Source organism: Aethalodelphis obliquidens, unplaced genomic scaffold (genome assembly GCF_003676395.1).
Source record: "Aethalodelphis obliquidens isolate GAN/ISIS:26980383/991018 unplaced genomic scaffold, ASM367639v1 scaffold42, whole genome shotgun sequence".
Taxonomy (NCBI): domain Eukaryota; kingdom Metazoa; phylum Chordata; class Mammalia; order Artiodactyla; family Delphinidae; genus Aethalodelphis; species Aethalodelphis obliquidens.
In genome coordinates this window covers 5,199,726-5,217,092 of record NW_020837986.1, presented here as the reverse complement: position 1 = coordinate 5,217,092, position 17,367 = coordinate 5,199,726, and the positions used below count along the sequence as shown (strand labels likewise).

General features: G+C 44.8%; 1 protein-coding gene across 1 annotated transcript in view; it reads right to left on the bottom strand.

Annotated features, from left to right (window-relative positions):
- Positions 1 to 17,367, bottom strand: part of CHD6 (chromodomain helicase DNA binding protein 6) — a 172,467-nt gene that overhangs the window by 28,699 nt on the left and 126,401 nt on the right. The window contains exons 25-28 of the mRNA XM_027078281.1: positions 15,613 to 15,702; positions 13,236 to 13,339; positions 7,553 to 7,682; positions 5,823 to 5,883 (exon numbers count right to left, since the gene is read on the bottom strand). Coding sequence (XP_026934082.1) covers positions 5,823 to 5,883; positions 7,553 to 7,682; positions 13,236 to 13,339; positions 15,613 to 15,702 — 385 coding nt within the window. The remainder of the gene's footprint in view (positions 1 to 5,822; positions 5,884 to 7,552; positions 7,683 to 13,235; positions 13,340 to 15,612; positions 15,703 to 17,367) is intronic.

Genomic DNA, 17,367 nt, shown 5'->3' with positions numbered 1-17,367 from the left:
TGGGATGACACAGTGGTGAGTTTCCTGGGTTTCCTTTTTTGCCTTATATATCCTAGATCTGGAGGTAAAGAAGCTGGCTATCTGGAAATGACAAAGGGTACAGACAAAAAAAGCCGCAACAAAAGCCTGCTCTCTCTAGTGAAGGACTAGGAAAAGGGCAAGCTAGGAATGGACAAAATGTTAAGACAAGATGTGCTACACTTCAGCTCAACATAACAGAAAAAACTTCTGCTCACCACATCCATGCCGGCAGAGGCTGAGTGGGCCTCTAGAGTCTAAAGGTGGACTCTAGACTTCCACCTTTGCCAGGCTGTAACAGGGCTCCCCATTCCCCTGCTGGGTGGTGTCAAAAAGCCAAGTAGGGAGCTGGGACTTTTATCCCTGCTAGGTGGTAATAAGGTCCCCAACACCCATGGTGTCAGCAAACACCATGTGGAGATCTAAACTTCCATTCCTGCCCAACAGTAATGAGAAACACCCCTGCCTTGGGTATCTTCAGGGGCTGACTGGGAACATTAACTTCTACTCCCACCAAGCAGTAAAAAGGTGGTGTACTCTGCCACCCACCCTGCCCCATTCCCCTGCAACAGAGATGTCAGAGGCAATCAGTTACAACAGAAGTTTTAAATAAGATCCTGAGTTTCACAATGTAATACCCCAAATGTTCAGGTTTCAATCAAAAATCACTTATCACATCAAGAACCAGGAAGATCTCCAACTGAATGGGAAAAGACAATCAATAGACACTAACACTGAAATGACAGAGATCTTAGAATCATCTGACATAAGAATTTAAGGCAGTCCTCAATGAGGAATTCTGAACATACTTGCCACAAATGATAACACAAAATCTCAGCAAAGAAAAAGAAGATCTCAGCAAAGAAAGAGAGATCCAAAGAAGAACCAAAGGGAAATTTTGGATTTGAAAAATACAATAATGAAATGAACCAGACCAAACAAAAGCAAAAACACAATGGACAGGCTCAACAGCGAATGGAGGAGAAAGAGAAAAGAATCAGTGAGCTCTAAGAGAGAAAAATATAAAGTACCCAGTGTGACCAACAGAGAGAAACAGATTAAAAAAAACATTAAACAGGGAATTCCCTGGTGGTCCAGTGGTTAGGACTTGGCGCTTCCACTGCTGTGGCCCAGGTCCGATCCCCAGTTGGGGAACTATGATCCTGCAAGCCATGAGGCACAGCCAAAATAAACAAAACAAAACAAAAAACAGAACCTCAGGGACCAGTGGGACTATAACAAAAGATTTAACATTCATACCATCAGAGTTCCAGAAGGGGAGGAAAAAGGAATTCAAGAAATAATGGCTGAAAACTCCCCAAATCTGGTGAAAGACACAAACCTACAGATTCAAGAAGATGATAAACACCAAACAGGATAAACTCAAAGAAGTCCACACACACAAAAATCACAGTTAAGCTTCTGAAAACTAAAGAAAGAAAAAAAAAAATCCTGAAAGTAGCAACAGAGAAAAGACACCTTACCTAAGGGGAAAAACAACTTGAGTGACAGAAGATTTCTCATCAGAAACCAGGGAGGCCAGAAGGAAGTGGCACAACATTTTTCAAGAGCTGAAAGAAAAGAACTGTCAACCCAGAATCCTATATCCAATGAAAATATCCTTCAGGAATAAAGGGGATATTAAGATATTCTCAGATGAAGGAAAAATAAAAGAACTGTCAACAGTAGACCTATCCTAAAAGAACAGCTAATGGAATTTCTCTCAACAGAAAGAAGAAATCTTGGGACACCAGGAAGAACAAAGTAAATAAAAATACAGTAGATGTTCCTTATCCTCTTGAATCTTCTCAACTATATTTCAGAATTGCAGCAGAAATTATAACATTGTCTGATATGATTCTAAATGTATGTAGAAGAAATATTTAAGACAATTATATTATAAAGGGACAAAACTAGAAGTAAGGACACTATACTTCACTTGAACTGGTAAAATGATGATACCAGTGGACTGTGATATATGTAATGAAATATCTAGAATAACCACTAAGAAACTTAAAAAAAAAACAACAAAACATACCCAACATAGATAAATCAAAAAAGGGATCAGAAAAAAGTTTCAAATAACCCACAAGAAGTCAGGAAAAAGAAAACAGAGAATAAAAAAATGGAGAAAACAAAATGTCAGACTTAAGGCTTAATGCATCAATAATTACATTAAATGTAAGTGGCTGAATACATCAACTATAAGACAGGGTGCATTAAAAAATATAACCCAACTAAATACTGTCTACAGAAAACTCATTTCACATAGGCAGGTTGAAAGTAAAAGGATGGAAAAAGTTATATCATGCAAACATTTATCAAAGGAAACCAGGAGTAGCTATATTAATATCAGATAAAGTACACTTCAGAGCAAAAAAAACCTATCAGACACAAGCAGGTACATTATATATTGACAGCAGAGTCAACCCACCAAGAAGACATATCCTAAAGGTGTATACACCAGACAACAGAGTTGCAAAACACGTGAGGCAAAAACTGATAGAATTGAAAGGAGAAATACACAAGTCCATAATTATAGTTGGAGACTTCAATACTCCTCTCTCAACAACTAGACAGAAAATCAGCAAGAATACAGAAGAACTCAACACTATCAACTAACAGGACTGCATTGACATTTATGCAGCGCTCTGCCCAACAACAGCACAATACACATATTTTTCAAGTGCCCATGCAACATATACCAAGAGAGACCATATCCTGGGCCACAAAAATAACTTAACAAATTTAAAACCACTGAAATAATAGAGTGTATTCTCTGAGCACAATGGAATCAAACTAGAAATAAAACCCAGAAAGATTATAGGACAATCTCCAAATACTTGGAAATTAAGTAACACATGTCTGATCATCCATGGGCCAAAGAAAAAGTCTCAAGGGAAAAAAAAATTAATTGAATGAAAATGAAAATACAACAAATTTTACTATTTATAATAAATAGTAAAAATCGTGGGGCCTAGCTAAAGTAATGCTGAGAGGGAAATTTATAGCACTGAATGCATACATTAAATAAGCCCAAAAGTCTCAAATCAGTAATCTAAGCTCCCACCCCAAATATCTAGAAAAAGAGGAAAATAGAACAGAGGGGCTTCCCTGGTGGCACAGTGGTTAAGAATCCGCCTGCCAATGCGGGGGACACAGGTTTGAGCCCTGGTCTGGGAAGATCCCACATGCCGTGGAGCAACTAAGCCTGTGTGCCACAACTACTGAGCCCGTATGCCACAACTACTGAAGCCTGTGTGCCTAGAGTCTGTGCTCTGCAACAAGAAGCCACGCACCGCAACAAAGAGTAGCCCCCGCTCACTGCAACTAGAGAAAGCCCGTGTGTAGCAACGAAGACCCAACACAGCCAAAAAACAAACAAACAAAAAACAAACAAAAAAAAAACACAACACAAAACCGGAAGGAAAAGAATAATAAGGAGCAGAAATCAATGAAATTTAAAATAGAAAACAGAGAAAAATCAATGAAACAAAGTTCCAATTCTTTAAAAAGATAAAGCAGACAAATTTCTAGCAAGAATAATAAGAAAAAAAGAAGACACAAATTATTAATATAAAGAATGAAACAGGGAATAGCATTATAAATTCTGCAGACATCAAAAGGATAACAAGATGATACCTCACTGTAGTTTTGATTTGCTTTTCTCTAGTAATTAGTGATGTTGAGCATCTCACACCAGTCAGAATGGCCATCATCAAAAAATCTACAAACAGTAAATGCTGGAGAGGGTGTGGTGAAAGGGAACCCTCCTAAACTGTTGCTGGGAATGTAAATTGATACAGCCACTATGGAGAACAGTATGGAGGTTCCTCAAAAAACTAAAAACAGAACTACCATATGACCCAGAAATCCCACACCTGGGCATAGACCCAGAGAAAATTATAATTAAAAAAGATACACGCACCCCAATGTTCCTTGCAATGCTATTTACAACGGCCAGGACATGGAAGCAACCTAAATGTCCATCTACAGAGGAATGGATAAAGAAGATGTGGTACATATACACAATGGAATATTACTCAGCCATAAAAAGGAATGAAATAGTGCCATTTGCAGAGATGTGGATAGACCTAGAGACTGTCATACAAAAGGAAGTAAGTCAGAAAGAGAAAAATAAACATTGTATATTAATGCTTATATGTGGAATCTAGAAAAATGGTACAGATTAACTTATCTGCAAAGCAGAAATAGAGACACACATGTAGAGAACAAACTTATGGATACCAAGGGTGGAGAAGGGGGGGTACGATGAATTGGGAGGCTGGGATTGACACATATACACTACTATGTATATAACAGATAACTAATGAGAACGAACTGTATAGCACAGGGAACTCTACTCATTGCTCTGTGGTGACCTAAATGTGAAGGAAATCTAAATAAGAGGGGATATATGTATATGTATGAATTTTTCATAGTTTTCCTCCTTTCCATATTTGACTGAACCATGTCAAAAGAACTCAGAAGCCAACTTGAGGAGTTTTCCATAGGCCATATTTTAACAGCATTAAGAAACAGGGACTTCCCTGGCGGCACAGTGGTTAAGAATCCGCCTGCCAATGCAGGGGATATGGGTTCGAGCCCTGGTCCGGGAAGATCCCACATGCTGTGGAGCAACTAAGCCTGTGCACCACAACTACTGAGCCTGTGCTCTAGAGCCCACAAGCCACAACTACTGAGCCTGTGTGCCATAACTACTGAAGCCCGTGTGCCTAGAGCCCGTGCTCTGCAACAAAGAGAAGCTACCACAACGAGAAGCCCGTGCACCGCAATGAAGAGTAGCCCCCGCTCGCCTCAACTAGAGAAAGCCCGCGCACAGCAATGAAGACCTAATGCAGCCAATAATAAATAAATAAATAAATAAATAAATAAATAAAATTAGTGACAACACCAAAAGTCAGTGAAGATGAGGAGAAAGTGGATCATTCACACATCACTGGTGGGAATGTAAAATGGTACAGCCACTCTAGAAAACAGCTTGTCAGTTTCTTGAAAATACTAAACATATAACTACTACATGACTCAGCAATTATACTCTTGGACATTTACCCCAGAGAAATGGAAATGTAAGTTCACACAAAATCTGTATGCAGATGTTTACAGAGGTACTTGCAATAGTGAAAAACTGGAAATAACCCAGATGTTTTTCAATGGATGAAGGGAGAAATACTACTCGGTGATATAAAGGAATGAATTATCATTACACACAACAATCTGGATCCATCTACAGGGAATTATGTTGAGTGACAAAAGCCAAGCCCCTAAGGTTACATACTGTATGACTCCATTTATATAATATTCTTAACATGACAGAACTACAAAAGTGGAGAATAGGTTAGTGGTTGCTAGGGATTAAAAAGGAGGTGGAGGTAGGAGGGATGCAGATGTGGCTATAAAAGGGCAACATGGTGGATCTCTGTGGCGGTGGAAATTTCCTATATCTTGATTCTGTCAATGTCAGCATCCTGCCTGTGATACTGTATCATAGTTTTGTAAGATGTCCCCCTGGTGGGAAACTGGATAAAAGGTACACGGGATCACCCTGTATTGTATCTTACAATTCCATCTAAAATCTACAGTCACCTCAAAAGCAAAAGTTTCATTAGAATAAAAGGGCAACGCAGTCTGTGAGTTGACAATTTTTACAATAAAATGCTGGGGAAAATGCAATGCAACTGCAGCAATGCAGTCAAGTTCCCAAAGACCAATATACCAAGATGGGGATTTCTCTCTTGATATTAAAGATAGTGTGGATTACAAACACAGCACATGTGACTCACCATTTGTTTCTGGAGGCCATCTACTTTGTCTTCTGTATTGTCTTCTTTATCTGTGTTGCCTCTAAATAAAATTTAAAAAAAAATAAAAAGCATCACACACCACCTAGAAGCTATTTTGCAACTAGGATGCTTGCATGAAAATCCCCCAGAATCACTGACCAAAGAGAATATTAGTAGATCCCTTTCCCCACAGGCCTCAAAATCTTGGTTTTTCCAGTGTTACAACTTCTACGAGCAATGACTTCCACTCAAATGAGACTTCTGCACGAGACTCATGATCTACTCAGGCAAGTTCAGAGGCCGGCTATTCAACAATGATGCTATCTTTAAAAAGGTAATGACTGCCCATCAAGAACTGTCTGAATAAGCGGCTTTGATAAAAGAACAGAGTCTAAGGCTGACAGCCATGCAAACTAAGAGTCCTGATGTGCTGACCCCCAGATCCCACAGTAGGATGCCATGGAGGCAGAGTCGCTCCTCACATCTAGCGGCCGTCACTTCCTTGAAAGGGAGCTCTGCTGTGCGTGCTGAGGAAGGACACTGCCCTCCGGACCATCAGCTGCTCGTCCCTAGATTAGCTGCCTAACATCTTCTCCCTTGTGAGCTTAACTACTGCTGATGCCTACCTGTTTTTCACGATCCCTAGTAAAATCAACTTTGAAGGATTCCTGTCTCAAATATTCTTCTCTCTGTTGTTCAGGTCCTGGGGGCAGAAGGAGCCTCCTACCTTCATTGCTTAACCACAGAAAGAACAGCCACCCCCAAAGATACCAGCTGTAAGCCACATTCGGGCACCTCCCCCAGGTGGTGTTTTCCCTGACCCCGTGTGCCCAACATTAACACCACTGGTCCTTCGGGCATTTGTTAGTATCTCTCTGAATGCATCTTTAGTATCTTCGGGGCAGAGGACGCTACAATAGCTAGGGCGTTCACCAGGAGCTAAGGACAGATGGAAAATGCATTTCATCCTTTTCTCAGCCTTAGCACATGGTTAGGGGGCCTGGCATTGTGCACCCTCATGTCCAGGCTTGCCCGTGGCCCCAGGAAATGCTACTTTTGGGGGGAAGATCAGGCCAAAAGCTTACCAAACACACTGAGAGATATATGCGATGTTTTCCAAATATATATATATATATATGAAAACCACAGCTTTTCGCTATTTAGCTTTCCTATGAATTTACACATTTTGGAGTTATGCCCAAAGTAATTAAAACTCGACAAAGGGGATGCTTCCATATTTTTTTGCGCACAACCCAGTGACAAGACCTGAATGCCACGGCCATCAAGCAGTGGCTCCTAAGTCCACCTTACTCATGGACCATGAAATCTTTAAACAACACTGGAACTTCATCTGAGGCACTTCAAGGTCAGGAAGCCTGAACTTGCTGTACCGCTTCTTAACTTTCTGCCAAGTATGAGAAGTTATGAGAGGTCTGAATTCTTCCGAGAATCCTCTGACCAGACGAGCCTGATTAAGGAGTAGGCAGGATGGTGGGCAGCTTGGGGAACTCAGGAAGGACAGGAACTGGTATCTGGTTCAAAGTGTTTGGGATTCAAGGGAAAAGCCTGAGGCATCGTAGGATGTAACCAAAGCAGCAATTCTGGAAGGCAGTTCAGGTTTAAGGGAGATGCCAGACCGTGGAAGAGACTATTATAGAGTGCTGGATGTATGCGGTCAGAGATTCGTGGCGCGACAGGTCACACTGTGGTTGGCCCATGAAGCGTCTCACCTTTCGGGAATGTCTGAGGTCCCATCTGTAACACCCTGCTCTGCAGAAAGGGACTTCTCGTCTGGCATCCCAACCTTCTCCAGGAAGCAAAGTGCTGGGTCTGCTCTCATGGCATTGTACCTCTCGTAACCTGATCAGAGGTAATGAGGAACAACGAGGTCATGTCAGAACTCACAAGATCTGCCTTGCGCCCTAGACAGTCATTTTGTTTCCCTTATTAAATAAAACGCAAAACAAACAAAAAAATACTGATTTAAAAATGACCGGATCCTGTAAGATTTCCTGTCGGGGAAGATCCTTACGCTAAAGGGGACACCTTTGAGGAAGTAGTGCTCGCCCCAAAATGAAAGCTGATGTAAATATTCTGCGTCCGTGAAGACACACAAGATACAGATACAATTCCTACTTCTTTGCGTCTTTTGGACAGCAAGGGAATCAGGCAAGCTGGTTTTGCAATGTCTTCCCCTCACCAACCCCCCAACTCTGGACACCCTATTATCTTGTCATCTCATGAACAGGCCTAGTTTTCTTATGGTCCAATTTTATCCCATGTGTTAGAAAGGGAAGCTGGGCAAAGTAATGGATGCAAAGGATGAAATATAAAGAGGACTACTGTGATTGTCGATTGGATTAAAACGGACCCGTTCCCTCTATATTCACAAACTCAGTATGAAATCCTAATCTACTGGCCAGGGCTTTGGAACTGACTCTCACCATATCCCCAGCGTCAAAAACAGATGGAGGATTTCTGATCCAGAACAGAGACCTCAGACAGAAGGCAAAATGATGAAAAAATATCCCTTTTAATTTGATGATGCCATGCACGACAATTTGTTATTTTATTGAATCTCATGTAATCCTATAATGAGACAGGAATATTTGGTCACAGCTATTGTCATAACGAATTATTTTGGGGGGAAACTCCTTCATGATCATCAAAACCCTTTCCATGTTGCCCCTAACTAAGTCAATTTCTAACTCTGTAGTATGTACAGAGAGACCCCATCCCAGGTGATGTAAGGTGCTGTACCTAAAATGAGCACCGGCTTGGCTGCTAGTAACAGACTTGATTTTACTCTGTTGGGTATTTCCCTTCTATATTGGTTTTTGTTCTGGTATCACTGTTGATGCTGTTCTAGCCCTCATGTGTAGGCAGCACCTGGTACTTTTTATCTGAGGAGCTGCAGGTGCTTTATCTTTTAATTCAAAGTGACATTTCTGCCATCTCCATGACAGGTGCTGCCTGCACGAGGCATATGGCAGGAGAAACTGGGGCCTTATGTTCTTCTTTATTCACTTATTCCTTAGGGCAACTGTTTGATTACTCTAAGCCTCTCTCATGAGACTGTGGGCTCCCCAGGGACAGAATCTGTATCTGTTTTTACTCATCATTATACATTCAGTACCTAGCACAGGGCCTGGCACTGTATACACTCAACAAACCGCTGACTGGATGTGTCAGTTTGGCCCAGACTCTCTTCCAGTAATCACTGTAGGAAGAACCATTCTCACCCTCTCCTCATGGTCTGCCTCAGCTCACATCACAACAGAAATGCCCACCATGCTCCTGCTGTCTTGAGGACATGCCTGCCATCGTCTCTACCTGCCCCCTCCCCAGGAAAAGAGGGATGCTTTATCTCATAGCTGAGATGGTGAAACCTTCCTCCTCTGACCCTTTATCATGGAGGGAGGTTAACTGTCCATGAGGGTCCTGCCCTCACGCATGCTGTGCTGGACAGGGACTGAAGCAGGCTGGTCCCTCCAGGTGCCTACTACCTGGGTGAGTCTCTGCTCTGCAGACTTCTTCTTGTCATGTGCAGGCCTGAAGTCTAGACAAATTCGGCATTTCTATTTCTCAACCAGCTATGAAGCTGGAGGCGAGGAAGAGTGATTGACCCAGTTCCCTAGAAAACCCTAACAACTGTCCTGAACAGACAGTAGTAGGAGCTGTAATAGCAACATAAAGACATAAATAGAGCAACAGGTGGCGTAGGCTGCTTGCCTCTCTCCACTTAGTCTAGAAGTTCCTCTATAAGAATATGAACAGAAATACTAAAATCCATAGCTTGATGAGTATTTCATAAATCCAGGCTGCCCGAGAGGGGCGGCTGCCATTTCTTAATGCGATCAAGAGCGGTCAACAGCATCATTCAGCACAGATTCGCTGCAGGGTCCTTCTTGCTGTAAGCGGAAGCTCCAGCCAGTTCTTCCACGGTGGTCAGCGCGGAGATGGAACCGGGGCTTTGGTCTTCCGATCTAAGCAGGGTCGTAGCAGGCTATGTCTGGGATGGAGTAGAAGAGCCACAAAACCTTGGACGATGAACAGCTGTGTATTTCTTAACAAAGAAAATGGCTGCAGCTCTACAGCTCATACTATGTCTCCAGGGCATGGAGGCAAGGCAGAGAGAGCTCCTGACAGAACCCTGAAAAGTAAACGCCAGACAGCTTGGCTCTCTGAAAATATCACATCTCCATCGGCTGCTGGGTATCTGGGAGCTTGTCACCTGGTAAGACACGATGTGTGGGTTTGGTTATCCTGTGGAGAGGGCTGTTTCGTGGGGTGATGAGGTGTGTTACCCAGGTGAGGACAGGTCTAAGCCTAGGCGCACAGAATGTCTGCTGGAGCAGACCCAGCAGAGCAGCTCCCCGCCAGGAGCAGGATCTGATCTGGACTACGCAAGACACCAAGGAGGATGGGCCCACGGAGCCAAGCATCGGCATTGGTCCAACCCAGCCTAGGTTTGACTCCAATGTCACTGTCCAACTACACGGGTCTGGTCCCATCCAAGAGTGAGCCAGTCTGCATGTGTGGCTTAACACCGGTCCCCCAGCACTGGGTACAGAGGCTAAGTCTTCCCCATCTTTACAGCGTGTCTGCTAAGCTCATCACATTACACCAGGTACTTCAGGCACTGCATGCATCACCTCCCCGGCACCTGCCCCCCCAGCTCTGACCCTGAATACCAGAGCTCACTCAACTGGGAGAACATGAACGGAGTGGGTGATGCACCATCTTCAAGTCTCACAGGCGCGCTCAGGAAACACTCAGGAATTATTAACTTGCAACCCTGCGAGCTGCTTCACTGAGCAGAAGAATTTTAGATTTGGAAGTAACCTTAGATATCATCAGATTGACTCTACCATTTCTGATAAGAGACTGGTTCGTTGTGCTTCACGGAGAGGTCACATGGTTCCTCTTCTCATTTCAGACTGAGTTCTAGCCCTGCACTGTCCAGCAGAGGAGCCACATACGGCTAATTGAATTTGAACTAATTAAAATTACATGAAATTAAAAATACAGCTGCTCAGTTGTATTAGTGACATTTCAAGCGCTCAACAGCCACACGCGGCGAGCGGCATCCGTAGAGGACGGCGCAGAAACTGGACACTTCCGTCACCAGTAGTAGTTCTAGTGGACAGCACTGCTTTAGCCTAACCTCAGTGATTTGAAAAATTTCATTGAATTATAGCTGATGTACAATATTATGTTAGTTTCAGGTGTACAACAGAATAACTGGACATTTAAATACATTATGAAATGATCATCACAATAAGTCTAGTAAGTATCTGTCCCCACACACAAAGCTAATACAGGATTACTGACCATATTCTTTGTGACTTATTTTATAAATAGAAGTTTGTATCTCTTAATCCCCTTTACATATTTTGCCCACCAACCCACTTCCCTCCCTTCTGGCAACCACCATTTTGCTCTCCATATCTATAAGCACCTGTTTTGTGTGTTCATTTGTTTTGATTTTTAGTTTCCACATATAAAGTGAGGTCACATAGAATTTGGCTTTCTCTGCCTGACTTATTTTACTTGGCATATTACTCTCTAGGTCCATCCATGTTGCTGCATATGGTGAGATTTCATTCTTTTTTATGCTCAAATAATATTTCATTGTATATATACACCACATCTTCTTTATCCATTCACCCACTGATGGACACTTAGGCTGCTTCCATATCTTGCCTACTGTAAATAATGATGCAATGAACATATCTTTTTGGATTAGCGTATTTGTTTTCTTTGGGTAAGTATACAGAAGTGGAGTTGCTGGACCGGATGGTAATTCCATTTTTAATTTTTTGAGGAACCTCCATACCGTTTTCCATAGTGGCTGCACAAATTTACAATCCTGTCAAAAGTACTCAAAGGTTCCTTTTCTCCACATCCTCGTCCACACTCGTTCTTTGCTGTCCTCTGATGCTTGTGGGTCACCAACCCGGGGGTGTGGGTCCCAGGCTAGACTGCACCTCCGCCTCTCCTACGATTCTTGTTGTGGCTCCTTCTTTACATCTCCATTTGGGGAACGTCTTTTCTGCTAGTCTTCAGGTCATTCTCAGAGACAGCTACTCTGTAAGCAGGTGTAATTTCCACATGCCCGTGGGAGGACGTGAGCTCAGGACGTTCCTACTCTGCCACCTTGATTCTGACTCCCTTACCCCAGTAGTTTGATAAAGGGCTCTCAACAGCACCAGACCCTCCCCCAAAGCCTGCATTTGTAACACCAGAATCTACGTTTTGAAGGGTTCTTCATTAAAATAGGTACACACGTGGTTGTTACGTAAATATTGCAGGTTGGCCTGCAAATGCTGAAGAATTCTACTCACAGGGCATGTGTTAGAAAGAGAGTTAACCTTCCAAAGGCAGAGGAATAAGTGACGGTGGACAGCACCAAGCACCTGTTATGCACTAAGCACTGTTCTAGGCCGCCCACATATACTGTCTCATTTAATCTTCAAACAACTCTCCAGGTAGGTTGTCTTGATACTCTCCCCAGTGTACAGGTGAGGAACTAGGTCAGAGAAGTTTATGACTTGCCCAAGGTCACACATTTAGTCACTGGCAGAGCTGGCAGTGAAAGCCAAGTACACCTAACTCTTCCCACTTTAACCCCTGCTCTCCAGTTCAAAATTTTGGCTAATTCACCTGGCAGGGAAGGTGTGTATTAGGCACATCACAGTGGATATTATCTGGGACTTTCATTACTCATTTTATCAGTTGGCTGAAAGCAAGGGCAGGTAGTTAGAACAAGGCCAGAAATGAAGAAACAGGACATTTATTTCAGTTTTTCCAAGCTATTCAAAAACCCACCTCAGTCCCCTTTAGTCTCTAGGTTACCACATTAAAAAAAAAAAAGATGTCTATGCCATCTACTATTCTTGAATTTTTATACCAATAGGGCAAAAAATACACACTAGGAATATGTAGATTAGCTAGAACGACCTTAGAATTCTGCATACATGTGACATGCTAAAACCTAACATTTCCCCCATTTATTTACTGCTTTACTCAAGAAACCCTGGGGCCTACCACGTGACAGGCACTAGGCCGGAGGCTGGGACCGTAAGAGTGAACAATCCCACGCACAATGGTGCGGTGAGGCTAGTGAGGAAGATACACACTGAACAAAGCCCTTGTGGCCACCCTTTCGAAGTGCCTCACTGATACTTATATTTGCTGTATTTTCATGACTCACACATTCATCTGGCCAAATTTCTGAGAGGACAGAGGTGAGGCTCTACTTTCTAAGAGAGATGTGCAACAGGCCTATGGAATTTTTCAGGACAGAGAAAATGTTCACGGAAACACTCACCGTGCTTGAACACGCCAATCAGAATCACTGAAACACTCACCGTGCTTGAACACGCCAATCAGAATCACTGAAACACTCACCGTGCTTGAACACGCCAATCAGAAGCGACTTGTCGGCCTCAGCATCCCACCAGTCCACTGGGATCTCCACGCAGTCGATGTCGGGCAGAGGCACGTCCAGCTCCCTGTGGAAGGAAGGGCGTGGACTCAGAGTGCCGTCAACACAGACAGAAAACAACACAAGAGCTCCCGGCCTGAACCCTCATACTAAGCCACATCCCGGGCTGCATGCTGAGAAGCTGAAGCAACAACAAATGAGAGGATTCAGATAGCTGGGGGCCAAGATATCTTAACCAGGGCTCTGCCCCTGGTTTACAGAGGGAGCTACATCAGCAGATGTACTTGGTATTCAGGCTCCACTCAGACTGAATGACGCAGAATCTGAAAGCACCTCGTGGAGAACACACAGTCAGCCAGCCTGAGGGCTCTACCCGTGTCAGGTGGCTCTAATGTGCCTCTCCGGCTGACAGCCATGGCAAAAGCCAGCAATACGTTGGTTATGTGAAGGCAGAACACCCCTTCTGACTTCATACATGATACATGCATTCAGGTGTCTGAATTCATACAGGATCAAATGCTGCAAAGTGCCCAAATCATCTGGATTCAACCTTTGGAGACCCCAGGCACCATTTGAGAACAAGCTAGTCTGCCCTGCTGCACGCGGGGTGTGAAGAGAGCCTTTCAGAGGCTGGCAGCCACAGCAGGAGGCACTTCCTGGTGAGGGTCTGCTAACGGACTGCTGGGTAAAACTTCTGGCCAGAGGGATGAACACAGCTCACCCCAGGGAGCTGACATGGAGGGATCAGCCCCTCGCTGAGTTTCTGTCCATGTTCTGAGAGCCCACATGGACCCTTAGCTGACTGGCTTTATTTGTCTGAGCACCATCCTTACTCTTTTGAAGGCTCTGGGGTTTTGGGGAGAACATCCATCTGGATGGCTCTTCCCTCCCACCTCCCAGCTGCCTGGGATGGTGCCTCTGCAATGCTGAAGTTTCTTCTCCCATCAGGTTCTTCTTGTTGTGACACAGGGCTGCCTGCCCCTTGCCGGGCCCAGCTCTCCCTGTGGGGATGGGGCTCCTTGGCCCCCACCTCTCCAGGCAGTGCTCCCTAGCTGGCTCCACTTCAGGGCCCAATGCTCTGCCTGCGTGGTGCCGTGGGCTGAACAAATTTTGGGGGATGAGCTGTGATTCATTCCTCACAGCACTTTCTGCACAATAAGGCATTTAACCTGCACGGGACCAGTGAGAGCTAAGATTGAGGGAAGCAGAGGGAAGGAGGGAAGCGGGGGGAAGGGGGTGGGCAATGGACCTACTCGTTCCACGTTCTACTAACTTCCCTCCAACTACGCATCTAAGAAAGCACATGATGGGGAGGAGTAAATTCAGATACATTACTTCTGCCCAGTTAACACTGGATATAAATAAGCAAGTTGAATTCTGCTGCATATACATGACTGACAAATTGAACGTTTTAGCAACACACCCCACCTCCCTATCCTTACTAGAAATGCCCATAGTAACTACCAAGTAGTAACAGTCAATGAGATGACTGGTCCTAATTACAAAATGCCTCAGGGGTAGGACTGTCATTGCCTGTCACCTCTCTCCTTCTTTAGTGCTCCTGTGACCACTGAAGTCATTAGCACTGCCCAGTGGAAAGTAAGAGAAAGAAACCAGGGCCCCAGGGAATCTCAAAGCACAGTTCGAATACCAACACTTGCTATGTCCCCTGGGAACAAGCAGCGTTGTGGGGGCCAGAGCAAACTGCCAATCTGGGGAAGGTGAAGGAGGCTGTCTGGGGATCCCACTTATACACTGTGACTTCTGACAGTCCAATCAAGTAGTAGCTGGGGGCTCAGCAGCCTCATTCCCCCCAATCCTGGGATATTCCCACAGGATTCTACAGCTCTGGAAACACTAGCTTACAAAACTAAGGCACAACACATCAAATGGTGGCAAAGTATTAGTAACACGACTAGCAAATAAAGGAGAACCACTCAAAGGTAGAAGAGGACTAATGCCAAGAGTGGGATTCCAAGTAGAGCTTTTAGTCTACACCTGTTGGATCAAGTATCAAAGTTACTAATATCTATCGAACAATGATTAGCTAAGGTAGAGAAATGACTGCTTTAAAAGCAATTTTACAACACTACTGGGAGAAAAAAAACCCAACTAAGAACCTCACCAAGAGCTGTGTTTGTAAGCAGCTGTTTTCTCCTTTATTTCACTCGTGGATGACCTGGCTGAATCATCCTCATTCTGCCTGCCTGCTCTACCAGAACTGGTCCTGGGTGGGAGGGAACACGGGCCTCTTGAAACACAGGCAGGTTTGTCCATTTCCATCAACAGGCATTTCATGGCAATGCTTTAACACTGGGAGCTAAGGTTGACCTGTTTTACCTGGCCGGAGTTCCTTCAAATGCTTTATCCGCTGCTTCTCCCAGTATTTCAGCTTTTAGGTAGTACAGCATCCGGACTCGCAGTAGTACCCTATGATACGTGAACACAGTAATGAAACACATTAGAACCCATAAGCTGCCTGTGAACTGCCATCCCCAAGCTGACCTGGGGGAATTCCGGGCGCTCCCGGGTTGTTAGGGCTATGAAGTTATATATGAGAAAGGACTAGAAAAAGAAAACACCAGGTATTAATGGCAGAAATTATTGTGATATCTCCATTTCACTCAAGAAAATGTATCTCATCAGTCATCTGTTAAGGTCATCCTGTGGGCGTGGGAGGTGAGGGAGGGGAGGTGAGGGCAGCAGAAACAGCATCCCACCTGGTCCTTAACAGCAGCGGTCCCCAACTTTAAAAAAAAAAAAAAAAAATTTATTTATTTTTTGGCTGTGTTGGGTCCTCATTGCTGCGCGCGAGCTTTCTCTAGTTGTGGCGAGCAGGGGCTACTCTTCATTGTGGTGCGCAGGCTTCTCATTGAGGTGGCTTCTCTTGTTGCGGAGCACGGGCTCTAGGCGTGTGGGCTTCAGCAGTTATGGCACGCGGGCTCAGTAGTTGTGGCTCGCAGGCTCTAGAGCGCAGGCTCAGTAGTTGTGGCGCACAGGCTTAGTTGCTCTGCGGCATGTGGGATCTTCCTGGACCAGGGATTGAACCCGCGTCCCCTGCATTGGCAGGCGGATTTTTAACCACTGCGCCACCAGGGAAGCCCAGTCCCCAACCGATCCCTGGCACCAGGGACCGGTTTCGTGGAAGACAATTTTTCCATGGACCCGGGGGGTGGGGGGTGGGATGGTTCAGGCGGTAATGCGAGCGATGGGGAGCAGCAGATGAAGCTTCCCTTGCTCACCCGCCCCTCACCTCCTGCTGTGCGGCCTGGACCACTACCAGTCCGTGGCCTGGGCGTTGGGGACCCCTGCTTAAGAGGTCTCACCCTGTCCACATGGCCACAATGATCTCTCAGGCAAAGCTGCCTTCCAAGAGGCTCGTTACTAGTTTCCTAGTTTAGTGACGGGTGAGGTTATGTTGAATGGTGCTGTTTTCAAATAGTTTCACTTGCACATAGTTACATGTTACATGAATATTTTAAAGTCTTTTTCATGGCGATACTGCCAGAGAGCAATCCCGTCTTCTCTCCTGTGATTCAGCATGGACCACACTCAGGCTTCATGCAACTGCCCCAGCATGTCTGAGATGAGGCAATTAAGCATCTGTTGGGCAACTGGTGTGTCCTGCACCGTGAGTATGTAACACAAGTAAACGTTAGTTTAACCTTGTTCTTGAGGAGCCTACAACAGTCCAATCGTGAAATAAGGCCAGCCACAAGAGAATCAGAGCACAGCAGACGGCCGTGGGGGTTAGGGGCGGGCGGCTGAAGGTATGCAAAACAGAGTGAAAGCCAAGGACAGGCACAGAGAAGCCCACCACATCTGAGGAGATGCTACAGTGAGGGTTACAAGAGTACCTGCCACTGTGTCGACACCAGGCAAGAGTGAAGGCGAGCTACTAAAGCAGAAGCCCGGTTTACAGGTACTTCTGTAGGAACTGATCTCCATGTAAGTTGTTTAAAAAGAGCAACGAGGGCTTCCCTGGTGGTGCAGTGGTTGAGAGTCTGCCTGCCGATGCAGGGGACATGGGTTCGTGCCCCGGTCCGGGAGGATCCCACATGCCGCGGAGCGGCTGGGCCCGTGAGCCATGGCCGC